The 25,921-nt window shown below is 48.9% G+C and overlaps 2 protein-coding genes across 3 annotated transcripts in view; one reads left to right on the top strand and one right to left on the bottom strand.

Moving 5' to 3' along the window:
* The window catches only part of TEP1 (telomerase associated protein 1), a 36,690-nt gene extending 23,017 nt beyond the window's left edge, over nucleotides 1-13,673 (top strand). The window contains 31 exon segments of the mRNA XM_045784883.2: nucleotides 48-204; nucleotides 313-492; nucleotides 943-1,035; nucleotides 1,321-1,453; nucleotides 1,590-1,740; nucleotides 1,995-2,128; nucleotides 2,335-2,423; nucleotides 2,665-2,779; nucleotides 3,223-3,320; nucleotides 3,322-3,464; nucleotides 3,656-3,779; nucleotides 4,618-4,739; nucleotides 4,866-4,965; nucleotides 5,176-5,331; nucleotides 5,477-5,689; nucleotides 5,938-6,091; nucleotides 6,199-6,411; nucleotides 6,992-7,152; nucleotides 7,395-7,508; nucleotides 8,475-8,582; nucleotides 8,948-9,080; nucleotides 9,160-9,236; nucleotides 9,342-9,474; nucleotides 9,614-9,750; nucleotides 9,892-10,016; nucleotides 11,072-11,221; nucleotides 11,374-11,473; nucleotides 12,593-12,698; nucleotides 12,803-13,008; nucleotides 13,131-13,235; nucleotides 13,457-13,673. Of these exon segments, the coding sequence (XP_045640839.2) occupies nucleotides 48-204; nucleotides 313-492; nucleotides 943-1,035; nucleotides 1,321-1,453; nucleotides 1,590-1,740; nucleotides 1,995-2,128; nucleotides 2,335-2,423; nucleotides 2,665-2,779; nucleotides 3,223-3,320; nucleotides 3,322-3,464; nucleotides 3,656-3,779; nucleotides 4,618-4,739; nucleotides 4,866-4,965; nucleotides 5,176-5,331; nucleotides 5,477-5,689; nucleotides 5,938-6,091; nucleotides 6,199-6,411; nucleotides 6,992-7,152; nucleotides 7,395-7,508; nucleotides 8,475-8,582; nucleotides 8,948-9,080; nucleotides 9,160-9,236; nucleotides 9,342-9,474; nucleotides 9,614-9,750; nucleotides 9,892-10,016; nucleotides 11,072-11,221; nucleotides 11,374-11,473; nucleotides 12,593-12,698; nucleotides 12,803-13,008; nucleotides 13,131-13,235; nucleotides 13,457-13,579 (4,153 nt within the window). The 3' untranslated portion in view covers nucleotides 13,580-13,673.
* A 3,559-nt stretch (nucleotides 13,674-17,232) lies between these two features.
* PARP2 (poly(ADP-ribose) polymerase 2) lies at nucleotides 17,233-25,890 on the bottom strand. Of its 2 annotated transcripts, XM_045784900.2 has the most exons (16): nucleotides 25,751-25,890; nucleotides 24,679-24,831; nucleotides 24,300-24,370; nucleotides 23,641-23,691; nucleotides 23,324-23,420; nucleotides 22,818-22,893; nucleotides 22,068-22,170; nucleotides 21,167-21,326; nucleotides 20,773-20,911; nucleotides 19,441-19,504; nucleotides 19,229-19,363; nucleotides 18,738-18,865; nucleotides 18,487-18,586; nucleotides 17,989-18,087; nucleotides 17,623-17,747; nucleotides 17,233-17,502 (listed from the first exon to the last, which is right to left on the bottom strand). In XM_045784900.2, exons 1-16 carry the CDS (start codon nucleotides 25,791-25,793, stop codon nucleotides 17,343-17,345), a joined length of 1,704 nt encoding a protein of 567 aa, XP_045640856.2. In that variant the 5' UTR covers nucleotides 25,794-25,890; the 3' UTR covers nucleotides 17,233-17,342. The 2 variants fall into 2 exon arrangements, with proteins under 2 accessions (XP_045640856.2, XP_045640857.2); XM_045784901.2 differs by lacking the exons at nucleotides 24,300-24,370; nucleotides 25,751-25,890 and having other exon boundaries at nucleotides 24,679-24,827.
* Nucleotides 25,891-25,921: the final 31 nt, after the last annotated feature.

Below are 25,921 nucleotides of genomic sequence, written 5' to 3' on the forward strand. Positions count from 1 at the left end.
CGTGTCTCCCTCTCCTGCTGACCCTGGTGCTTACCCTGCACACACAGGGGCCTGGTATGGGAGCTCCAGCAGAGGCTGCTGCCCGAGTATGCCCAGTCCCTGAGAAGCGGCCAGACCCTGGTTCTAATCATCGATGGGGCTGACAGGTTGGTGGATCAGCATGGGCAGCCCGTCTCAGACTGGATCCCAAAGACCCTTCCCCCGGTGAGTGAGAAGGAGGTGGGGGTGGGAGGCCGTAGTGGGGAAGGGGGCCTCTCCAACGTTGTCCTCCTCTTTCTCCTACCTCCTCCTTCTTTTGCCCAAATACCGCAGCGGGTGCACCTGGTACTGAGCGTGTCTACTGATGCGGGCCTGGGGGACACCCTTGAGCAGAGCCAAGGTGCCCATGTGGTGGCCCTGGGGCCTCTGGAACCATCTGCCCGGGCCCGGCTGGTGAGAGAAGAGCTGGCTCTGTACGGGAAGCGGCTGGAGGAGTCGCCTTTTAACAACCAGGTTGGATGTAGGCCAAAGGCTGGTGGGTGTGAGGACCCAGGGTGAGGACCGCGTGCGGCCCTGCTCCTTTGTTTCTGAAGGAGCTCTGTGCCAGGGGAAGCTGTCGATAAGATAACTCAGAACCCTTATAATACCAGCCAGCCTTTTCTCCCTGGCGAATGGCCTTCCAGGGCCTGTCTCAATGAGGGGAGGAGTAAGGCTGTGGTTATTGGGTGGGCTAGGCTGAACCACGGGGGCTTTCTGGAAAGAGGGGCTGGCTGGCAGAGCAGTAGAGGGAAGGGACGGCTGTGTTCTGAGGTGAGGCCATCGGGTGACGCCTGGTGGGGACTCTCAGAGGAGGCACTGCGCTGCCGTGGGCTCGGCGGGCGCTCGGGGTGGAGCTCCGGGGGACTGAGGGCTGCACTCGGCAGGCTCTCTGCTCCCCGCACTGAGCCCCCTTTGTTTCCTCAGATGCGGCTGCTGCTGGTGAAGCGGGGGTCCTCCCTGCCACTCTACCTGCGCTTGGTCACCGAGCACCTGAGGCTCTACACGCTCTATGAGCAGGTGGCTGGGGACGGAAACCCTCATTTTCTCAGTCCTAATCCTCTTCCCAGTCTTCATTCGGCCTCTTCCACCCCCATCCCTCTACTTTTCCTACCCTCATCCTGTCCCACCTCGTAACCACCATTCCCCATGCTTAGCTCACCCCTACCCCCTTCTCCCGACCCTTTCTCCTCTTCTCTTCATCCTTTCCCACAGGTCCTCCTGCTGCCCACTCCCCTCCCCACAATGAAAGCTGCCTCTTCTCCTCCCCCCACTGGCTGCAGCCCAGTCTCCCTCCTCTTCCAGGTGTCTGAGAGACTCCGGACCCTGCCCGCCACGGTCCCCCTGCTGCTGCAGCACATCCTGGGCACCCTGGAGAAGGAGCATGGCCCCGATGTCCTTCCCCAAGCCTTGGCCACCCTTGAGGCCACACGTAGTGGTCAGTGGTTGGGGCGGGATGGGAGACATTAGCTCAGTTATGGTCTCAGTGAGCGATGTGAGGAGGGCCAGGTGTCATGGGAGGGTTATGCTGTGTGACCGGTTTGGTGAGAGCCTCAGAGAGCTGGGGTTTTCAGGTCTGACTGTGGACCAGCTGCATGCAGTGCTGAGTGCGTGGCGGATACTTCCCAGGGGGGCCAACAGTTGGGAAGAAGCAGTGGCTGCTGGCAACAGTGGGGAGCCCTACCCCATGGGCCCATTCGCCTGCCTCGTCCAGAGTCTGCGCAGGTACAGCGGCCCCCAGTCGGACTCCCACCAACCTCCGGTGCCTTCCCATCTTTGAGCCAGGGCCCCATGAGATCCTTTCTTCATCCTACCTTCCCTGGGTATAGCCCCTGAAACCTGTCTCCCAGGCCCTGAATGGGCTGCCACTCAGTTTACCGCTCTATGGGGTGGACACGGGAGCCCACAGCTATTGCCAGGTGCTCACTGACAGGCCTCCTCCCCTCCTCTCCTGCCCCCTCTCCCTCACATGAGGACAGTCTGCTGGGGGAGGGCCCCCTGGAGCGTGCTGGTGCCCGGCTCTGCCTCCCTGCCGGGCCCCTGAGGACAGCAGCTCGATGTCGATATGGGAAGAGGCTGGGGCTGGAGAAGACGGCACACATCCTCATCGCAGGTGATTGCGGCCCGACTGGCCCGAACCAGCCCCGGGGCACTGAGAGTGGGGCCTACGCCTGGAGGCCAGGACCACCCACGGGTGCTCCCATGGGGCTGGCCCCCTCACCTGCCACCCCAGAGTGCTGTGACCTGTGGGATGCGATCTTTGGAGATGCTTTAGAGCGGGGCCCGTCTCAATGTCTGTTCTGTAACTCACACCTGCAGCTCAGCTCTGGAAGACTTGTGACGCTGAGGCCTCAGGCACCTTCCGAAGTTGCCTTCCTGAGGCTCTGGCAGATCTGCCTTACCACCTGGTTAGTCTCGAGATCCCATGGGCTCCTCCTCCCAAGCAACTGCTTTGACTCTTCTGAGACCCCACCCCCCCTTCACCACCACCATCGTCACCACTGCCGTGACCCCTGTCTACCTTTCTCCGTTCAGTTTTCCTGCCCTCTTCCTTCAGGTCCTTTGTCCCAGCTCCTAGGTTGAGGAAACTAGACTCTTCCTCTTCACCTGCCTCTTCACATCCTAATGAGTCCAATCTGACCTTCCCAGCTCCAGAGTGGGAACCGTGGCCTTCTTGCAAAATTCCTCACCAATCTCCATGTGGTGGCTGCACACCTGGAACTGGGTCTGGTCTCTCGGCTCCTGGAGGCCCACGCCCTCTACGGTGAGATAAGTCAGTGGCTTCTCTGAGATTTGGGCCTCCTGGGTGTGTTCACGGGGTGGGGGGTGTGCTGGGGTGGGGCGGGAGGTATAGTGCAAAGAATAATGAAATTTCTATTCCAGGCTGAAAATGCCAAGAGGGTAAGCAGGTGATTTTCAGGGGACCTTCTGCCTAGATCTCTTAGACTGCAGGTTCTCAAACTTTATTTAACAGGCATAAAATTACCTGGGAACGTTGTTCAAATTGCAGATCTCTGGGTCCCCAGACTCTGGTTCCCTAGGTCCAGAGTGGGGCCCAAGGCTTTGTACTTTTAATGGGTGTTCCTGATGTGGGGCCACAAGACTTCAAGACTTAACATTTCTGACACATCATATGACTGTATTTGGTACTGGGGTTAATGGGGGTCCAGGCTGGCTCCCCAGCGACACTCTGCACCTTTTCCACAGCTTCATCAGTCCCTGAAGATGAACAAAGTCTTCCTGAAGCTGACACGGCTGTGTTTCACACGTTCCTGAGGCAGCAGGCTCCAGTCCTCAGCCAGTACCCCCCTGCTCCTGCCCCAGCAGGCAGCCAACCAGCCGCTGGACTCGCCTCTTTGCCGCCAGGCCCCACAGCTTTCCCAGCGATGGCGCCTCCAGCACATGCTACGATGGCTTAATAAACCCCACACCGTGGAGGGCCAGCAAAGGTAAGGCCCATGGCCCCAGATGCTGGTAAGCCTGTCAGAGAGCAAGCTACAGCCCTTTCTGAAACTGGAGAAATACAGACCAGAGTCACCATGGAGAGGGGGATTCGGTCACAGCAATGCAAGTGTGAATTCCCATTCCCTTCCTTCCCTGAATTCTTCATTTCCTCCCTTTCTTCCTACTCTCTCTCTAGCTCCAGCCTGTCTCTGGCAGTTTCCTCATCCCCCACAGCAGTGGCTCTGTCCCCCAGTGGGCAAAGAGCTGCTGTGGGCACTGCCAGTGGGATGGTTTACCTGTTGGACCTGAGAACCTGGCAGGTATGACTCTCAAGGTGGGCAGAGTTTGCCTCCAGAAAAAGCCTCACAGACTGCCCTGAAGACCTTAGCAAGCCAGCCCCACCGGTTATCACCCTGGTTGATTCAGCAACTTGTATTTCCCTCACATCAGATCAAAGGCTTGGTATGAAATCAATCACACCTTCCAAATATTTACCGCACAGCTTCCATTCAAAGCTGTGCTGTTCTAAGTATCGCAGGGAACACAGGGCTTGGACGTTGTCTTTGCCCACCCAGTGGTCAGTTCTGTTGAAAGATACGACATACGAGGTGAAAAGGAACCAAAACATAGCCACGTGACATAAACAAGAGCTGAGTGCGTTGGGTGCTTTCAGGAGAACATGGGACAGGCAAGGGCAGGCATTCCAGTTGAATGAAAGGCATAGGGGAGACTGTTTCGAGGAAATTGCTGGGAATGATTGCAGCAGAGGGTGCTTACGGGAAGGTAACAGCAGATTAGGCTGGAGAGGTGGGTCCCACAGCCGCAGCCACTCCCTCTCTGCCTCCCACCCATATCACCACCCACCCCCATGTATATATGCATACATACAGACCCATCAGGATCTTCTGTGACTTGGGGATACATATGGGGTTGGGAGGAGGGGAGAGGATGTGGCTCCACTTGAACCAAGGCTTGGCCTGCATCTGGAGTGGGGCCCAAAACTTTTCACTTCTAGTAAGTGCTCCTGATATGGGGCCAGAGGGCCACCCTTTCTCCAGTCCTTCTTGCCTTGGCCTCCTTTTTGGTTGGAGCTTGGCGCGGCTGGACATTGGGGATCAGGGGAATGTCCTGAGCATGCTTCCCTGCTCGTTCTCATAGGAGAAGTCCTTGGTGAGCGGCTGCGACGGGGTCTCCTCCTGCTCATTCCTCTCGGACAATGCCCTCTTTCTTACTGCCTTTGATGGGCTTCTGGAGCTCTGGGACCTGCAGCAAGGTTGTCGGTACGGGGTCCCTTCCCCATGTGTTGGAGTGAGGGCCTTCCCTGATTGTCGGAAGCCCCCCGCGGCAGGGGAAACAGGAGGGAGGCCAGGGGGTTCTAGAAACCTAACTTTGTCTCCCCGGGATAGGGTGCTCCAGACCAGTGCTCACCAGTATCAAATCACCGGCTGCTGCCTAAGCCCGGACCGCCGGCTGCTGGCCACCGTGTGCCTGGGGGGATGCCTAAAGGTAATGACCAAGGCCCTGTGATAGGCAGAGTGGCCCTAAACGCCAAGTCAGCTCCATGAAGTTGTTCTTAGTGTGGCAGAGCTGCTGACTGCTTGGCCTGGGGAGGCCTTTCCTGCTGAGGGCAGGGGACTGGACAAGGTGGCCTCTGGGTCCGAGAAGCTCAGGCATCTGTACTCCGCACCTAGATTTCTCTCCTTCTCTCTCCTTCAGCTATGGGACACAGTCCGTGGGCAGCTGGCCTTCCAGCACGCGGGACCCAGGCCCCTGAACTGCGTTGCTTTCCACCCAGAGGGACAGATGGTAGCGGTAGGCAGCTGGGCTGGCAGTTTCAGCCTCTTCCATGTGGACGGGCTCAAAGCTGCCAAGGTGAGAAGGTCACGTGTCTCCCCGGGGTGGAAGCACAGGAGGGTGCAAGTGGAAGATACGGAATGACGGACATCCACATTCTCTTTCACTTTGGGCTCGTGTTGAGAGCAGGTCCTCACATTTTCATTTTTCCTTCCTTGTATAGGACCTGGGAGCCCCGGGAGCCTCTGTCCGTAGCGTGGCGTTCAGTGTTCCTGGGCGCGTTGTGGCTGTGGGTCGGCTGGATGGCATGGTGGAACTGTGGTCCTGGCATGAGGGGGCACGGCTGGCTGCCTTCCCTGCCCACCATGGCATTGTGGCCACTGCCCTTTTCCTGCGTGCTGGGCGCCAGTTACTGACAGCTGGAGAGGATGGCAAGGTCAGGTGGTGGAGGGCTGGTGGTAGGTTAGAAGGAGGGGGGAGGAAAGGCATATTTGGGTGAGGGTGGAGCCTTTGTTGGGGACCCTGTGGAGGAGCTTTGCTGGTGCAAGCTACAGGGAGAGGGAGCAGTGTAGGCATGGGCTGCTTTCAGGAGAAGAGTCTTTAGCGGGGAGGAGGACGTTAATGGGGGTGGCCGTCACTCTGGGGTGGAAGTGGTATATCTTTAAGTTCTGTTCTTGGCCTCAGGTTCAGGTGTGGTCCGGATCTCTGGGTAGGCCCCGGGGGTGCCTAGGTCCCCTTTCTCTCTCTCCTGCCCTCTCTGTGGCTCTCAGCCCAGATGGTGATCGGGTGGCCGTTGGGTACCGAGCAGACGGCATCAGGACCTACAAAATTGCTCCAGGTACTGAAGAGAGAGGGGACGGGGTGTTAGAGCCTTTGGAAAGGGCCTCCCCACCCTGAACTCCCTTTCCAAGTGTCTCGCTCTTTGGTTTTTTCCTCGTGCTCTAGGTTCCCAGGGGGCTCAATGTCAAGCCCTAGATGTGGCAGTGTCTGCACTGGTCTGGCTAAGCCCCAAGGTGTTGGTGAGCGGTGCCGAAGACGGGTCCCTGCAAGGCTGGGCTCTCAAGGAGAGTTCCCTTCAGTCCCTCTGGCTCTTATCCAGATACCAGAAGCCCGTGTTGGGACTGGCCACCTCCAGTGAACTCTTGGCTTCTGCCTCAGGTGCAGTGGGCAGCTTCCTTTTAAATATGCTAGTATCTTCCCTCAATTTATATGTGTATGTGTACAGGAAACACACATAATTATTTTTACAACTTTCAAAGTACGTTTAAATGCATTTCTCTTGCATTATCAGTCTAGACTGTTTGTTCTTGTTTCCTAACAAGAATTCTGGGACCTCTGTTAATCCCTGTAATCCCCTGAGTTTCTGCCCGGGGGAGACTTTGCTGTGTACGGGGATGGGTTTCCCTTAGGTGGAGGAGAGAGGTGTTGAGGTGAAAATGCAGAATGGTCTTAGTCCTCTCTGGGTAGGAGACTTGGTCCAAGCGGTAGTGGTCACTTGAGAAGAGGAGGGTCTGGAGGTGTAGCAGGGAGGTAGACAGCTGAAGAGCCAGAGCTGGGAGTGCCTGGTATCCTGTCTTGTGACCTCATGTGATGACTGACCTTCGTCACTCAGACTCTCCACAGCCTGTGACTCACTGCTGTGGGATATCACCCTCACCCGGCGTGATTGCCTCTGTCTTTGGGGTCCGTCTCACTTCCTCTTTCAGGGAATCTTCCTTTCTCCCTATTTCCAATGCAGAAGATTTCACAGTGCGGCTCTGGCCAAGGCAGCCGCTGACCCTGGCACAGACAGCAGAAGACTTTCCCTGTGGCACTGAGCTCCGGGAACATAAGGGTCCCGTGAGCTGCTGTTGCTTCAGCACTGATGGAGGCAGGCTGGCCACCGGGGGCAGGGACCGGGTGAGCCATGGGTGTCCTCCCACCTTGACCCCCACAGCCCCTCTGAGTCCTGGATTCCTGAACAGTCCCATTTCCCATGGCTCCTGAGGCATTTTGCTTTTCCACACCTCCTGTGCCGCCTCTGTCCACCATCCCCTTCCTTGATACTCCCTTTTCCCTTAAAATTTCTCGCCGGAAATGGCCCCGATATTTCTACCTCCCTCCTGTGGTCCTGACTGCTCCCTCTCTTGGGACCTATCCAGAATCTCTTCTGCTGGGATGTGCGGATGCCCAAAGCCCCTGTTCTGATTTGCTCCTTCTCTGCCTGTCACCGTGACTGGGTCACCGGCTGTGCCTGGACCAAAGACAACCTACTGGTAAGGGAAGAGGTGGGGATGGGCAGAGCTCAGCAGGGTTCCTGGGGGAGGACCACACTGCCCGTGTCGTCCTGTTTCTGACACCCATCGACAATAATAGTAATAGCCGACATTTATCGAGCACTTAGTATGTGCCAGGCATTGAACTAAGCTCTTCGTATATCTTGCCTCGTTTATTCTTTACAACTCGTTTAGTCTTTACAGCAACTTGACAAGGTAGACATTACTACTATCTCTATCTCACAGACGAGGCTCTTGAGCTGTTAGGTTAAAGAACATTCCCAGGGTCAGGTAAGTGATGAGGCTGAAGCAGTAAACGTAAGAAAGCCCTCACTCCTCACGAGAACACAGAACTGTGTCCCCAAGGGCTCAGGATGCCCTGTCCCTGCAGGTAGAGGCGACTGCTGTGATTTCTTCAGTCCTAAGGCAAAACACCCCTCACATTATGCACTCAAGGTTGGTGAAGTCTAGTTTTCCAGTGCAGAGTCCCCACACTTCTTCTCAAGAAGAGATGAGAAAGGAGCGAGAATCAGTTGAATGAATTGTCATAGTCTGCTCTCTGCCCCTGCCCTCTGGGGAGCCGGATCTTTCCTTGGCATCGCAGCCTGTTCACCTTTGTCTGGGTTTGTTGTCGGACAGTGTGTTAACACCAAGGACAATAGGCACTATTTATTCAGGGCTCAGCACGTACCAGGCCGTCCTTCACGTATGCGCACCAGCCCCACAGTAGCCCCATCCAGTAGCGACACTGTTGTCATCCCGTCGGCCGGATGAGAAGCCTAAGGCACAGAGGGATGAACTTGCCCCAGGTCACAAAGTAAAGAATGGTGGAGATAGGATTTGAACCCAGGACAGCCTGTGTTCTTAATCACAAGCCTTACTGCCCCCCACCCCGCCCACATTATAGACCTACAGAAATGCTGGAGGCAGGCTGATACTCCCACTCCTCTAACTCTGACTACACAGGTCTCCTGCTCCACCGATGGCTCTGTGGGGCTGTGGGACCCAGAACGGCAACAGCAGCTTGGCCAGTTCCTCGGTCATCAGAGTGCCGTGAGCGCCGTAGTGGCCGTGGTGAGGAGGCGGTGGAGAGCTCACTGGGGCCTCTGGGAGGGCTCAGGAGGCTTTGGGACACTGGGTGCACTGGGTATCTAATCTCGAAGGCAAAAGAAGTGTAGAGAATGAGATGCTCGGGCCTGGGTCAGAGCAGGACAAGAGTATTGAGATGGAGGGTCGGTGTGAGGGGAGGGAGCGGGCAGCTCAGTATCCGGACCTCGTGCAGGGTTGCAGGCCTGATCCGCCCTGCCTGGGCCCCCGAGTTCTCCGTACTCTTGGACATCTCCTGAGCCTTTAGTGGTCAGCCCTCACCTCGGTGTTAGGAGTCACACTCCCCACGTCCTGCTCAGTGCGACTTGCTCTGATCCTGTGCTCTGGGGCAGGAGGAACACGTGGTGTCTGTGGGCCGAGATGGGACCTTGAAAGTGTGGGACCACCAGGGCGTGGAGCTGACGAGCATCCCTGCTCACTCGGGACCTATCAGCCACTGTGCAGCTGCCCTGGAGCCCCGGGCAGGTAAGGAAGCGTCAGCTCCCTTTCTTCCCTTCCCACCTGTTTCCCTCCTTCTCCTGACTTCATCTCTGGGCCTTATCAGCTGGACAGCCTGGGTCAGAGCTTCTAGTGGTGACTGTTGGACTGGATGGGGCCACACGGTTGTGGCAGCCACTCTTGGTGAGTTCCCTGAAAGGACTGGGGTGGATGGAGTGGAGAGGGCAGAGCGGGACAACCTCCTGTGGCATTGACCCCTGCTCTCCCATCTCCGTCCTTTCTCCCTAGGTGTTTCAAACACACACCTTCCTGGGACACAGTGGCCCAATCAGTGCGGCTGCAGTTTCAGAGACCTCAGGCCTCCTGCTGACCACCTCAGAGGATGGCTCCGTGCGGCTCTGGCAGGTACCTGAGGAAGCAGGTGAGTGAGGCGTGGACAGAGGCAACGTGTGAAAGAGGGGTGTGTTAGTGGGGCCGTGAAGGTCAAGGGTGGTCTGCTATGTCCTCTCATGTCCCAGCAGTGGTCCAGCTTCTAAGGCATCACTTCCTTCCTTCTCCAGATGACACATATATGCCCAGGAGTCCTGCAGCCATCACTGCTGTGGCCTGGGCCCCAGATGGTTCTATGGCAGCATCTGGGAATCGAACTGGGGAACTAACCTTGTGGCACAAAGCTAAGGCTGTGGCCACAGCACAGGTGCGTTGGGGCAACCTCGGTGCTTGTCTGTGTGAGTCCTGCCCCAACCGCGCCTGTGCTACTGGTGTGTGCATAGGTGGCTGGGAGGGGAAAGAGGGTTAATCCTCAGGAACACTGAAATGGACTTGTTATGCACCCAAGGCTGCAGGCCACATCAGTGCTCTGCTATGGTACTCGGCATGCACCTTGATTGTTCTCAGCAACAATGAAAAGGTCAGCGAGTGGCAAGTGGAACTGCAGGAGGGTTCGACACCCAGAAATTTCAGGTGAGATGGGCCAGCTGGGTTAACGTGTACGTCAGTGGTCTCCTTAAACCCAGGATTTTGTGCAAATCACTCCACCTTTACTTCTGAACTAGCTCAGTAGGATGTTAGTAAGTGGGAAAAAGTCACTGGGAAATGGTTTTTGGCTCCCCAGCATGTCAATTTAAATAATAATTCTCAAGTGTCTACTTAATGCTAAACTCTGAGCCAGGCTGTACGAACCAGATGGAAATCACCTTTTGATTTAGGAAGCACAGTAGAGGAGTATGCACTTAAGTAAACCACCAGCGGTAGGCAGGGTGATTAGTGCTGTGATGAAGAGAGAGATCTGTAGTTCCCAGAGTTTGAGGAATTTATGGTTTACGAAAGAGTTGCTATTTGAGGTTGGGCTTTAAGGATGGGTAGGAGTTTTCTGGACCCCTGGGGAAGGGAATGGTGCTTCAGGAAGAGGATGCAGTAGCAGCGAAAGGCAAGGAGGCATGAGAGGGCATGGTATATTCTGGGCACAGCTGAGCCACTGGGTTCTCGGTGAGAGTGGGGGCGGGGGTGTTGGGGAACTGGATCGAAAAGATAAACTGGGGCCAGACTGTAGAGGGCACCGTGTAAGGATTTTGAGAATAATTGTCTGCCGTTTAGGAAGAAGACTCCAGTGGCAGTATGGAAGCTGGACAGTGGTAGAGAGATATTAGAGGCAGGGAGACTGCCCTCACAGCGGTTGCTCTAGTGCAGGGAGACGTAGTGTGGGCCCCAGGCCAGGCGGTGGGAGGAGGGATAGAGATCTAGGCCTGTGCTGGCAAGTAGAATCCCTAGTGCTTATTGATCAGGTGGAGGTCAGGAGGGAAGGAAAGACAAGAAGGTAAGAGATTCCTCGTGAGAGCAGGGAAGGGGATGGTGACAATGAATACCAGTAAAAGAGAAAGAGGAAGAGGAAGAGAATTCGTAGGGAAGGTAACCGATTGTGTTTTGTACTTCACTCCTGAGGAGTTCGTGGGGAGCCGAGGAGCCTGAGAAAGGCAGACTAAAATAGGTCGTTCCTTGACCTTGTACCTTGTTTTCAGTTGCAGTCTTCACCTGACCCGAGTTCTGCAGGAGGACTTAGGGTTCCTGACAGGTGTGGCCCTGGCTCCAGACGGTCACTCCCTCATCTTGGCCAACGCGGGTTTGCAGTTGCAGCGCGTGAAGCCAGGGGAGGCTCCTTCTGTAATCTGGTAGGACCCAAAAAGCCGTTTCCTCTCGGGCTACAGAAAAAGGAGAAGGGGGTTAGTGGTTACCCTGGACTTGGGTCTCACTTAGAACGAAACACTGGGGTCCTACAGAGAGATGTTCATGGGTTCAGCCTCTTTTCTTTCTTGTAAACCAGGAGCAGCAACTATTCAGAGTGCGCTATGTTGTTGTCCGCCCACCAAGACTATGGTGTGTTTGTCCTGCAGCCAACGGAACCTGGAGGCCTTTTTTCCTTGGTAAGTGCTATTTGAGTGTGTGTTGCCACATTTGTCTGGGACCAATACTTTTAAAACCTTGGGGCCATGACAGAGGATAAGAGGAATGGAAAGGCGTTGGTTCCAAATTCCCTTCCTCCTTCGACTGAAGCAGCCCTACTTAAGAGCATTCTGTAGTGGGTTTCAGCTTCCCTATATGATTTTATTGTTACAAAAAAGGATGCCAGTGTTTAAAAAAAAATCACGGGAAACCATCAATGTAGGAGTTTTCTTAATTGCATTTTTTTTCATGCCTCTCTTGTCTTGCCACTGAGAGTACTAGTGTCTGGAACAATACAGACACATCTGATAGACATTACGTTGGGTGAAAGAAGCCAGACACAAAAGAGTACATACTACATGATTTCATTCAAATAAAGTCAAAGAACAAGCAGAACTAATTTATGGTGATAGAACTCAGAATATTGTTAACTCGGAGGGTCAGGATGCTCTGGTATTGACTGGGAAGGGTCATGAAGGCAAGTTCCTAGGGTGATGGAAATGTTCTACATCTTTTTTTTTTTTTCTTTTTAGATTTTATTTATTTGACAGAGACAGTGAGAGAGGGAACACAAGCAGGGGGAGTAGGAGAGGAAGAAGCAGGCTTCCTGCTGAGCGGAGAGCCTGACACAGGACTCGATCCCAGGACCCTGGGATCATGGCCTGAGCCGAAGGCAGACGCTTAATGACTGAGCCACCCAGGCGCCCCGGAAATGTTCTACATCCTGACCTGGGCAGTGAGTGCATGGATGTATACATACTGACCCGGGTGGCTCAGTCGGTTAAGCGTCTGCCTTCGGCTCAGGCCATGATCCCAAGGTCCTGGGATTGAGTCCCACACTGGCTTCTTGCTCAGCAGGTTGCCTGCTTCTCCCTCTGCCTGCCGCTCCCCCTGCTTATGTGCTTTCTCTCTCTCTCTCTGACAATAAATAAGTAAAATCTTAAAAAAAAAAAAAAGAAGAAGAAGAAGATTCACACTCTTTACTATGTCTAAATTACAGTTAAGAAAGTCCTGACCAGCCCAGAGCCAAAAACAGTTGCTTTGGCTGGGTAGGGTCAGCGCTATGAGTAGGCCAAACAGAATGAGCCATCCTTTCACAGAGGCAAAAGGAGGCAGGAGAGTTTGAAGAGAGCCTTGAGTTTAAGCCGGACTTGGAGAATCCTACTGGAACCTTCGTGTTGGTAACCCAGGCCAAACCGGAATCTGGTGAGTGGGATGGGAGGACCCACAGGTCTGGAGATGCCTTGTAGGGGATGGTGGGTCCTTCGAAGCTGGAAACCTAGCTCTAACCTCTGTCCTTGAAATGGCAGAGTCCTCATTTTTGTGCGCCAGCTCTGATGGGATGCTATGGAAACTTGCCAAGCGTACCCCTGAAGGAGAATGGGAGACAGGTGACATCTGGCAGAAAACAGAAATGCCTGAAACCCCAACTCCAGAGACAGCCTCATCTGTGAATGACAGCAGCGCATATAGCTGGTCCCCACCCCCACAGCTGTCGACTCAGCAGCGTAGAAAGGTGAGTTTGAGGGATGGGTCACAAATAGAGGGGAGGAGGCTCTAGGTCTGACAAGTGGATGCTTCCTCGACAGAGGAGGGGCCACTGAAAGCTCACCATGGTCCTTCTCCTACCCCTCCAAGATTCACTCGGGCTCTGTCACAGCCCTCCATGTGCTGCCTGGGTTGCTGGTGACAGCTTCAAAGGACAGAGATGTTAAGCTGTGGGAGAGACCCAGTATGCAGCTGGTAAGTGTGTACATGTGCAAGGAGGGCTAAAGGGATGTCACAGAGAGCAAACTTGGGCAACGAATGTACAAAAGATCAAAATTCTATTTTCTTCTCTCCTTGCTATCATGTGCAACTAACCTGGTTCTAAATAAAAGGTGTCAGTGTGAGAGAAAACTGAGTTAGTAAGGAGGCCCTAGGCTTGTAGCCTTCATCTCCCCGTCTTTTGTTCCCCGTTGTAGCTGGGTCTGTTCCAGTGCGAAGCGGCTGTCAGCTGCCTGGAACCTTGGCTGGGCCCGGACTCTACCCTGCAGCTTGCAGTGGGAGACACACTGGGCAACGTATACTTTCTGTCCTGGGAGTGAAGATGCACCAGCCCTGTGTGCTAGAGATGCAACGCCGGAAGACACCAGTGGCTACGTTCTTGGTTAAATTTTTAAAATAAAGTGTCAGAAAATCTCCAGTGCAGTCCTACCTGTGTTCTGATGTGGGTGCAGATGAAGAAGAATATGGACGTTCTCGTGTTTCTTTTCTGATTTAACCTCAGTCCTTCCTAGAACTGCAAGAAAGAGAACCAGCTCTTTAATAGATATTCTTTGAAAGCAGGCTTTAGAAATCTTGTGTCATTTGCTGGCGCAAGGGTCCTGAGATGCCATTCCTGCCAAGGAGGAGGAATGAGTGATGCTGGCCGGCGGTGCTTGGTTTGAGCAGAGCGTGAAGACGTCTCACTTAGTCAAGAAAGAGTAAGAGAAGGAAGAGTTGGTTGAAAGTGCCCTCCAGTCAGGGCATTTAGACAGAACATCAGGTCCCTCCCGTAGAAACAGCCTGTTCCGTGCAGAACTAAGTGCCCAAATGAGAGGCGAAAAGCCGCGGCGCTGAGCAGAACGAGACTCCTGGCTTTCACAGCCTCTGACCCAGCGGCAGCAGCCACTTGACGTGCACATGTTTGTCAATATAGTAATTTGCATTCTGGGAAGAAACCACAAAAGTGTAGCTCTCAAATTGAAGTTCACAAAGATGAAAACAAATGGAGAGATGGAACAGTCCTATGCACGGACTCACCATGGACTGACCCTTTTAAGTTCTAGAACCTTATTTTCCTGTAATTCTATCTTATGGGAGAGGAAGTTCCCCGAGGCTCTTTCTAAGGGTTAGGGAAAGGTTAAAGGTCTTCTGTGCCCAAGAATTCAAGGACTTGTATCTGATAAGCCAGGCTTACGAGATTTTGTCCTAAGTTGGTAGGGTTCTCTCAGAGAAATACCACTGCACTCTGATCTAGAAAGGAGTTCTGAGGAATTGGGGAGTTGAAGGATGCTGTTTTGTTCTCACTTTGCCTGATTCCAGGTTTTACATGGACAAATCGCCTGAGGGACTTTTACCTTATTTCTACCAATGCCCCATGGTCTCCCTCAGACAGGATAGATATAAGAAATGCTGTCAGCTGATGTCTTAATCATAGGTCATGCTTCTATTTTTCTTGTATGTCTCATGCAAGGGCTCTAAAAATACCTTCTAGACCACCTCCTCCACATATGCTGTGACCAGAATCCGAATTAAGGTTACTTGGAATTTATAATTTATAATACTTCCCAGAAATGCTACAGAGAACCATGGCATGGCATGATCCTAGAAGTTGCTGGTTTCAGTCTTTTGCCTTTGCTCCCCTGAGAGCATGGGCCAAGAACAGGAGGAAGCCCTAGACGTGTGTCTTCCATACTCTAAAAATTCTACAAAAGCACCCCATCTAAGGCTGGAGGAATGGGGTTGGAGAAAGTGAAGAAAAGGCTAACTTGACTTTTGCTCAGTAGACTCAGCCTTGTTGGCCAGGCCCTCTTGAACGGCTTTTTCTCTTTCTTATCTTGTAGGTGGACAGCAAGGTCATAGTATAATTGCTGTGAGAGACTGCAGGTAAAAGTAAATATGTGCCCAAGGGAGTTGAAGGGAAAATTAATTTAGGTTGTACTTTAAACATCTTCTGAATTCGTTTTTTTTTTTTTTTTTTTTTTTTTTTAGGATTTTATTTATTTGACAGAGAGATAGAGCCAGAGAGCACAAGCAGTGTATGGGGGTGGGGGATGGCAGAGGCAGAGGGAGAAGCAGGCTCCCTGCTGAGCAGGGAGCCCCATGTGGGGCTTGATCCCAGGGTTCTGGGATCATGACCTGAGCTGAAGGCAGACACTTAACCAACTGAGCCACCCAGGCGCCCCAAAATTGATCACTTTTAAGGGTAAGGTCTTTTTTGTTTTCTTTTACTTATATCTTTCCATACTCTGTTAGAAGCCAAGTCACTAAGCCCAGCTCCCACTTAAGAGGAGGGAGGCTAAACCTCTTGGAAGGAGAGTTAGCAAAGAATTTATGCTCTTATGTTAAAATCACCACAGTAATCAGTAAATCTGGAGGTAGGTTTTTTGAGACTATGCAAGTTATCCTGTTCCACTAATTTTAGCATTCATCCATTGACCTTGACTATAGCAATTATTACCGTGGTTTTCTTTTTTTGAGAGAGAGAGCGCACGCGGGGGTGGGGGGAGGGCCTCGCAGAGGAAGGAGAGAATCCCAAGCAGGCTCCATGCTCTGTGCAGAGTTGGACGCAGGGCTCAATCTCACCACCCTGAGATCATGACCTGAGCTGAAATCAAGAGTCAGATGCTCAACTGACTGAACCAACCAGGTGCCCCATTACTGTCATTTTCTAATGATTTTCCATTTCCCTCAAGCCTTCTACATTAACTGAAATCCCCCTGAAAGGATTTATCCCTTCTTCCCCATTTTCTAAATGTATGGAGTCATTCATCTATTTCAGTCTTTCTGTGGGTTTTTCATAGATGTCCTTTATTGGGTTGAAGAAGGTCCCTTCCTTTCTTTGCTGAATGTTTATCCTGAAAGGGTGCTGGATTTTGCCAAATGCCTTTTCTGCATCTAATAAGATAGTCACGTGACTTTTGTCCTACACTGACGGATTTTCATATGCTGAACCAACCTCGCATTCCTTTGATAAGTCTCACTTTGTCATGGTGTATAATTCTTTTTAAGTTACTGGTTTAGGCTTGGTAGCATTTTATTGCACATCTGTATTCTTAAGGGACATTGGTCTGTAGTTTTCTTTCCTGGTGGTATCTTTGTCTGGTTTTGGTTTCATATTCCCTCATAGAATGAGTTGGGAAGTATCCTACTTTTTGGAGAAGTGTGTAGTCTACTTTTAACAGCAGCACAGTATTTCAGTGAGTGAATATATTTAATTAGTTCCTTATCTAGGGAACTTTTGCACGTAACAATGCTGCACTGACATCATCTATGCAAACAAGGACATCTGTAGTTTTTAGGTCAAAGGGTATGTATATTTTAAATTTTGATAGATATTGGTAATCTGGTCTCTAAAAAGTTACAGGCTACTGTTATCATTTAAATAACCTTCACTGTTATCTAAGGAAGTATGGTGTACCTATGTGTACGTGTGGGTGGGTGTGTGTGGGGGTGTATCTGTGTTGCCTGTGTTTACAAATCATCAGGAAGTCTGGATCTGACCTGGACTTCGGTACTTCTTAGGTGGAGCAGGGCATCTCCAAACTCATTCTATTTCTCTCTTTTCCTCCCTGAGATGTATTTGAGCTTAGTGACAGGTCTTCTAAGTGCGTCCAGATTTTTGGACATCTGCTGAGTCCTAGGATAAGTGGCGGGAGACCTGGTCTTCAGTTGATAAACAGGGGGAAAAGGCAAGTTAGAAGATTTGGATGGGAGCAAGGGAACAATTCAGCCTCTGTTGCCTCTCCCTTCTTGTAATAATACCTAACAAACTGCAGTTAGCAGAAAAATTGACTTAAATGGGGAAAAGCATCCGTCTCCATTAGCATCCTTTAATGCTTTAGAGGGTATTCTGCTGAAGGAACAGGATCCTGAGTAACTTGCAGCTAGCTGTGGGATACATACAGCAATGCATACTTTTTGTCCTGAAAATGAAAAAGTACAAACATGAGAAGAAATATGTGGCTGGAGAAACAGAGCCCAAAGAAGCCAGTGGTAGATGTGTGCTATTTTTATTACATAAAAGATCAGAAAATTCGAAAGTACAACATTGCCTATTTTCTTGTTTGAAGATCAGACCTTATCCGGTTTATTTAATATCGACATTCACCACAGCTGCAGGAAATTAAACCGAACCTTTAGAAGATACCGCATACGGACCTGGTTGGGGCTATAGACAATAAATTCATTGTAGTTGAGGGTATAACCTTCTGGATTCAGAATTCCTGTGTCACTTGCTGGTCCTAAGGGTACCGTACTCCCATTTCTGCCAAATGGAAAAAAGTGTGTCAACATCTGCCTCTGGGTCAGAAGTTGGAATATAGAAAGTAGAGAGTCTTATCTGGCCAAAAGAAGTCTTCTGGCCTTATAGGTTCTGAGTACTCACAGGGTGATAAAGGAGGCAGGACTGGGAGCCATCTTGCCCAGTCCCTTGGTGCTATGTTTGCCCTGAAGTAATTTTTCTGCCTCAGGATTGGCCTCTAGTAGCTCATTACACTGACCTAGAGCGACCTGCAAAGCAAGAGATCTTTGAACACCCACATCCTACTGAGAACTGGATGGCTCTAAGGCCAAACAGAAAATCCCACTGGTACTTTCTTCCCCTCCTCCTGCAGAGGGATGGAATGGACATTGCCCTTGGCTTCCCTCTGAAGTTCTCCCAGATGAACCTCTTGGTTCTGGAGTCAAACTTTTCTCTCTGGAAAAACAGGAACTAATAATAAACTGGAGATCATAGATATGTTCATCTCACCTCTGATAAAAGCAATAGTCCGGTGTCCTTTCCTCGAGAAGCAAAGCAGTAATTGGCACTCTTAGAGGACATGTCGGCAAAGTAGATTCCTTTACCGAACTGAAATATATAAACGAACGTGCAGGTGAGCTGCGTAATCCATTGTGTTAGAAAGAAGGCCCATACCACTGACCCTGTGTTTCCATGATCTTAAACACGGTATAGACCCTCCTCCATTTCCCCTTGCAATTCTTTGCCAGAGAAGCAGGTGTATTGGTGAGTCTCTGCATTCTGAGGGGCTAAAAGGGGTAGCTTTAGGAATTTAAAGAAAGAGGGACATAGTAAGAAATGTCAGGGTGTGAAAAAAGGAAAAAGAAATGTCAGGGTTATCAGTGAGCTGGTTTAATTCTTGGGAAGGGTACTACCAAATCCTAATCTAGAAAAAAAGGGGGAAAAAAAAGACTGAGAAAATTATTGTATCCTTTACCCTTGTGCCTCCAGGACTTAATTTCTACTCACCATGTAACCTGTGATGGGAGCCTCAGGTGGGGCAATTCGAAGCCCATGGCTCAGGATTCCCACCCAGTTACTAAGCCTGGAACCATGCCACAGCAGCATCCTGGGGAAAGGACATTATTATTGTACTCTGTTGCTCTCCACCAGAGATAGGCCATAAACATAAAAAAGCCATTTTCTGCCATTTTCCAGAAGTCCCATAACTGCACTTCAGGCAAGGGAATGTCTTCCCAAACCCAAAGCTAAACTGAGACCTGTTATGAAGGTCCTCTCTGAAGGCTTCTTTTTCACCCTCCTTCTCCACTTCAAAAATATCCAGCAAGGTCATGGTATAGTCCCTGTGTGTGGGAGCATGAGTAGACTGCAGGTACTGGGAAATCACCTGTGGAAAGGAATGAAAGAAATGGCTGGTGTGGACTCTACAAGAGACCAGACTGAGCTGAAGAACTTCAGGGCTTCTGGTAAAAACTGGCAGACTTTCTGCTCCCTAATGGTCTCACAAGACAGTGAGAAATACCTTCCCCAGTTCTTGGTACATTGAAATTCTGCTCTATATAAAAGTCTGCTCTCCGGCCACCCTCTTGCGTCCCCTCCTTCTTTGGGAGCTTTGTACCATCACTCAATAAACCTTGCTTGCTGCTCACCAAAAAAAAAAAAAAGTTTACTTTTAACCAGAAGTAGTCACAGAACAGTGGGATTAGGGGGATGGGTCTTGTAGGAAAATAAATGATCATTTTTTTCTTACTTTGAACTCATAACTTTCATGGTCTAGAGGGCGCAAGGCACAATGTAGTTTTCTATAGTGTTGGTCCAATGGGTGTTCTGGGCTTTGCAGCTCTGTCTTCACCAGCTTAATGGCAATTTCAATGTCTCCCAAAGCCTGGCAAGATGAGATACAGGATCAATGTGCAGGAACTTGGAACCAGAGAGTAATACTTCCCAATCCACACGTCTCACCTCTAGTAGTTGTACTTTGTCTGACAGTTCTTTCTCTGTCCGGATTAATGGAGGGGTACGGAGTCTAAGGACAGAGATATAACCCACAATCAGTTCTCTGACGTGTGGCCAAAGGCACATGACTAAGAGTAAAAGACTAAAGATAAACACACTGTATAGATTTTGACATCTGGGACTAGAAATGAAATTCTTTTTTATGGGTTACCTTAATGTATATACAGCTCAGATGTACAGCTTCCTAATTTGAAAGTGATCACTGCGAGTTCAGTTACTATCCCTTACCATACAGTTGACCCCCTTCACCCCCTTCACCCACCCCCAACCCTTTCCCCTGTCTGTTCTCTGTATGAATTTCTGTTTTGTTTTTTTAGAATCCACATGAGTGAAGTCATATGGTGTTTGTTTTTCTCTGTTGGCTTATTTTGCTTAGCATAATACCATCAAGATCCATGCAACCATTTGTTGCAAATGGCAAGATTTCATTCTTTTTTATGGCTGAGTAGTATTCCACTGTATATATATACCACTTCTTAATCCATTCATCTGTAATGAATACTTAGGTTGTTTCCATATCTTGGCTATTGAAATAATGCTGCAATGAACATAGGGATGGATATCTTTTTAATTCGTGTTTTCATACTTTTCAGATAAATATCCAGAAGTGGAATGGCTGGGTCATATGGTAGTTCGATTCTTAATTCTTTGAGGAATCTCCATACTGGTTCCTATAATGGCTGTGCTAATTTACAATTCCACCAGTAGTATACAAGAGTTCCCTTTCCTCCACATCCTGTCTAACACTTGTTATTTCTTGTCTTTGATACTAGCCAAATCTTGTTTTTTAAATAAGATCTATCAACATCAATAAGGAACAGCTTGGATATAGTCCTGTCTAGAAACAGAAGTAGACCCGCTGACCACTCAGGGTTACTTTTAGGTTACAGAGCACTATAAAGCAATAAAAGGAATAAAAACAGAAGAAGCACCAGAAATATAGAAACAACAAAGATAAAATGTATTTATATCCTACTATCATTTGAATAGGAAATAGGGAGTTTTATGCCTGAAGGTATTTTACCTGTTGGCTGGATATCTAAACCTATTTTCTCTTGGTAACTTCTGCTCGGTCAGAAAATATGGTTATAATCAGGCCAGGGATTGCATCCCAAACTTGTAAGTTGACCACACAGGCTATCTATAAATCATTTTGGCTCTGTATCCAAGATGATCGTTTCATTAGAGACGAGAGTAAAAAGATTATAGTTGCTGTTGAGTGATGTAGGTGGATACAGTGAGGTAGAGGACCAAGAGAAGCAGCAGCACAGGCCTTACCCGAAGTCATGTGGGATCCTGGTGTAGAATTCATTGCAAGCTTCCAGGAGAGCTCGTCCATGCTGGCCAGCCCGGATACAGTCCTCAATCTTCTTAAGAGATCGGTAGCCTGCCTTGATTTGTGCCACCGTCAGCTTCCCTGCAGGCCCAGCCGGAGATCATCAGACCCCACAACTAGGGTCCTATCCTGAGAACTGTATTCATGTGCCTACTCAACAAAGACTCTCACTTTTCAACTCTCGAAACAGCTTCTCCTCCCCCACACTACCTCTCACCCCAGATCTCCTTTTTTTCATTCACAATATCAGTAAGCTTTAAATCATGAAGGTGATGAAATAGCCTATTAAAGGAACGAGGAAATACAAAGAATGTGGGAGAGAATCTGAAGTCTTACCGAGTGGGGCTTTCTTGGTGTCGTATTTCATTTCTACCATCATCTCTTCCATGGCCTGGACGTTACAGATCAACTCTATCAGCTCCTGCACACGAAGATCTAGCTGAGATTCTGGTTTCAAAGGCGATTGAAGAGATTCCTTTTTTGATTCCTCTTCACTCTACAGCCAAAAAAAAAAAAAAAAAAATTACAAACTCTGGAAGGATCTATTCTAAGGTCCCTGCAAGGGCCGGCTCTACAATAGCCCTGGCAGGTGAACAGCAATCAGCTTCTGCTTGAACACAGGTTCATTCCATTATTAACCCACTTAGAGTACTTGATGCGATCCCACCTTCCACTCCTCCATGTGCCTCCCACAGTTAAACTCCCGGAACAAGTCTAAAAGGCTCTCCCAATGTGTTGTTAATATGTAAAGACAGCTATTATGTCTCAGATTTTCTCATCTGAAAAGGACTAAGATTTTTACATTTCTCAATACTGTATGTGACAGTTTTCAGCATCCTGGTTGCAACTGAATTTGTTGAAATTAATTTTTTTTAATGTGGTATATAACCAGAAGTGAAGACAACTTTAAATGCCGTTTCATCAGTGTGACTATATATTACTCCTCTCTTGATCCATACATTAAACTTCTGGAAATAGGACCAAAGATTTTAAAAGTACTGTATTAAATAACAGAGACTAGAAAGCAAATTCTATCTCAAATCTACAGTCCCTTCAAGATTACAAAGATCCGTGCAAGTTACCCCTGAGGGAACTGTTACCTTTACTAGGTGTGAAATAGCAAGACTCAAGATACCCTGATCTGTTCTAGTCTGGGACCTCATCTAAGCCATTCTGCTGGACTTCACCTTGGTTCAGAGGAGGCAGTTTTCTCCCCAAATGTATAGTCAGAGTCTACCTGAGTAGTGGTGGTATAGTCCATTTCTAGCATATCATATTTTCCAGGCACCTTCTCGAACTTCTCACGATCCTCCCAATTATTTTTTGTTTTGTCAAGGAATCTGTGGGGTCCAAATGGTGAGAAAATCTTACAAATAAGGGTCTACTACTAGGAACGGGCTTATAATTGTTTCCTTAGAACACTTTCAAGCTATTTTTTTCCCAACTAGTTCTTAGAACTCTTACATCTGACTTCCCAAAAATCTGGATTCTAAAATAGGACCCTGAATGGGGAAAAAAAAAAAAAAAAAAGTTCTGGAGTCAATGGGAACAAAAAATCGGAAAAAAGGATTCTTGAGCTTCCCAAAGGCCCTAAAATACCACAAAAGCCTTTGAGATTTTAGACAAAAGATCCCTTTCTAATCTCTTTCTCTGAAAGATTCCCCGAGACCAGAAAGCTCTGCATCCATATCATAGTGAAAAAAATTTTAAAACTCTAACTGAATATTCTCATCCCGCCCACTTTCCCCGAATTTCCTTAATTGTTGGTCATGTGCTATATATATTAGATTCTTCTGTTTTTAGTCCATTTCAAGGTTCCAGGTGATGTAATCACTAACTAAGGAAGTAGTTTGGTGTTCCAGTCATAGAATGTTACAGTGGAAATACATTAACATCGAGGCCAAATCACACTTATTATAAAATTCTTAGAGGAGATAATCCAAGAAGAAGAATGGTATTTTTGGGGTACTCATTTCTCAGCACTCACTTCTTCTGAAAGATTTCCTTGGCTTTGTTGAGGTCCCCTGAACAAGCCACCAAGCTGTGCTGCCCCATTTTCCCAACTGCAAAGTAAATGCCACACATAAGATGGTTTCCTGCCTCCCAATCCAAGAAGAGTTTTCTCAAGTAATAAGACAGCTCTCTAAGGTCTCCCTGCTTAGCATCTTACAAAAGGGCAGGATGGGGAGAGGGAAAGGTGAATGGGCCCAGGAAACTGATCCTGTTGATATTAGTTACCTGCTAACTGTCACAGTCCCCGAGCAGTATTCGCAGACCAACTGCACGACACTTCCCAGCCTCAACAGGCTGCTCATAGTTTTTCCAGTGGGAACTTGCTAATGAAGATGCTTGCTATTCCCCACTTGCAAGCCCCTCCCAGGTTATAAAGCCTCCATTCCACCCATTTAAACCCAGAGGAGCTTCTGGTTACACACTAAGCTGTTTCTGGCTTTCTGAATGACAAATCAGAAAATCCATAATAGGAGTCATTACCTCGGCCCCATCTCATCCAAACGCTGAAGTCTCTCTGGGCATCATCTTCTAACAGCTGAATCAAATAGTACTTGTTGTTGTTGAACTGAAGATTGGTCTATGGTAAGAGAAATACGAACATAAGACAGAGGTTTACAAATGGAAGCCACATAAACTGAGGTCTTCCTTGATCACAGATACCAGTAACTGCTGTAAGGAAATGGCTACTATAAGGCTAATACCAGGGACTTAAGAATTAAAGATCTGGGCATTGGGACACTCTCATCAGTAATTATCAAGAAAAAAATTCTCATACATAGAACAGCTCCTCCCCTTACCTGATTTAGCATGACGTCATAGACATCATTCCCTTCACAGTACACATGGGCCTAGAGAGAGAAGGAAAACACAGCCATTAGTATAGTCTCAGTCCTCATGAGATCCTTAGTGATGCTCTCAATTTTCTTCTCTCTCAAGGTGTCATTCTCCAGCACTACCAATATCTACCTTCCAGGGAAAGAACTACAAAAGTATGTTCTTCTACACACAATCTGTTATTCCTATCATGAAAACATGTTGCTTTTTTTTGTAATTACAGAAAAACAAATGATTCTAACAGTTAAAGGAAACTTGCTCCAGAGGAAGACTTTCTTCTCTATTCTTCAAATCCTTTTCACATTCATCAGTAACTCATGCCATACCAGAGCACAGTTTCTCATGAAAACAAAAATGGTTCTTCCTTGATAATGGTATAATTTTCTAACTGAGAAAGAGAATGAGGTGCAGAAAGCTGATGACAACCCCAGAAGTTAAAAAACACCCTGATTATTAACCCCAAACTCCACCACTCCCATCTCTTAGCCTTGCAGAGAATTAAACACTAGCAGTATTTTGGAGAGGACTCCTAAAATGAATACTAGCAGTGTTCCGGACAGGAATCCCAGTAGCAAAAGAACAACTGCTCTCTGAGAAATCAATGGGCAAAGGAGTCTCTCACCTTTCCCACCTTGGCTGTGCACTCAGGGTCCACAGGAGCTTTGCCCTTTAACAGCAAGGTCTTCACAGACTCTGAAGGAAGACAGATATGTACTACAGCTACTTGTATGGGAATCAAAAATAGCTATCATGTCATAATGAACTTTGCCCTTCCCAAGCAATCCTGATCTGTCCAGGTCTCAATCTGTCTAAACTACATGAAACTGAAGATTCTGAGAAAGGAGATTCATACCGTGGTATGCCCAAAGGATAGAAAATCAATTATATCTTCAAGAAAGGAAGAAGTAAGAGTTGAAAGAACAAGGCATTCCTTGTCCTCACCCCTCCCCTAGACAATCCTGCTAGCTCATGTCCTCCCTGGCCTACCACTTAAAGCTGACCTTGCTTGTCTTCTGTCCTGTCATTATTGGGCTCTCCTCCAGTCACAGGCTCCTTTTTCACCCCCTGCCTCTGGCATCTTCGAGTTTTCTTTGCAGGAGGAGGGTCTTCTATGACTGTGTTGCCATTATGAACTCTTCCAGCTTCATTTGATGCTACAGAAGCCATGGCCATGAAGAATGGGCAAAGAACCAAAAGAAAGAATGAGTACCCACTGAACACGATCCTACTTTGAAAAAACATCATCTTTGTAAAGAAATGGTTCAAGATGGTTTTATAAATTTACAAAGAAATAATAACTGCCATACCACTGTTCTGGGCAATAGTCTGAGAAATCACTTCCTAAATTGCTATTCTAGCCAAAATAAAATAAGATAAAATAAAATGGAGCCCCAGGTCTCTTGTGAGCTCATGGCCTGAGGCATGAGGGTCCTAGCGTGTTTATCTCTGTTACTTGTGCCCCCAAACTTTCCCAATACCTATCTTCAAACTACTTAAGGTGGTATGAGATAATGGTTAATAGAGTGCTCTGGAATCTGTCTCTAGTTTAGAGCCCAGTCCTGTCTCTTCCAGCTGTGGAATCTTGTAGAAGTTATTTCATTTCTTTGTACCCCAGTTGCCCCGACTGGAAAATCCAGATGATGACAATAGTACCTAATTTGTAGAGGGACCTACCCATTTGTAGGATGGATGCATTTAAGAACATAACACACAGAGGGTGTAATATTCATAAATTCTAAGACCTGAATTTTACTCTTTGAAACTGGGATGCATCTTACAATGGATGATATAGAAACAATTACGTTTTAATCGGAAGCACTTTTTCCTTTCTTAGCGATACATAAAATAATGATGCATCTTACAATAGTTTTTACAGCTCCACAAGCCCTTATACACAATTCTGTAATCCAAAAAGCTCTGGAAACCGAAATTTAAAAAGTTTAGCACCTAAACTAGCTTGACAGCCAAGGGCGGGTCAGGGGGCGACGGAAGGGGAGGGGCTAGAGCAGAGGGCCCTGTTCCCCTTTAGGCCCCCCGCCCCCCAGCATTCGCCCCCTCCAATGAGCACCGAACCTCGGGCCCCGCCGCTGCGCGTCCCCCGCCGTCGGGCAGCCATGGAGCCTGAACGTTCCCGTCAGAACACTGTCCCAGGAATTGCCCTCCTAGAGTCACAGGGCGGGAACACAGAGCGCGTGCGTGCGTCCTGAGAAGCCGCGTACAAGGGACAGGGGAGGTACTCCCCGC

The sequence above is a fragment of the Ursus americanus genome, chromosome 35 (assembly GCF_024610735.1).
Source record: "Ursus americanus isolate L20-20 chromosome 35, mUrsAme1.1.p, whole genome shotgun sequence".
Lineage (NCBI taxonomy): Eukaryota > Metazoa > Chordata > Mammalia > Carnivora > Ursidae > Ursus > Ursus americanus.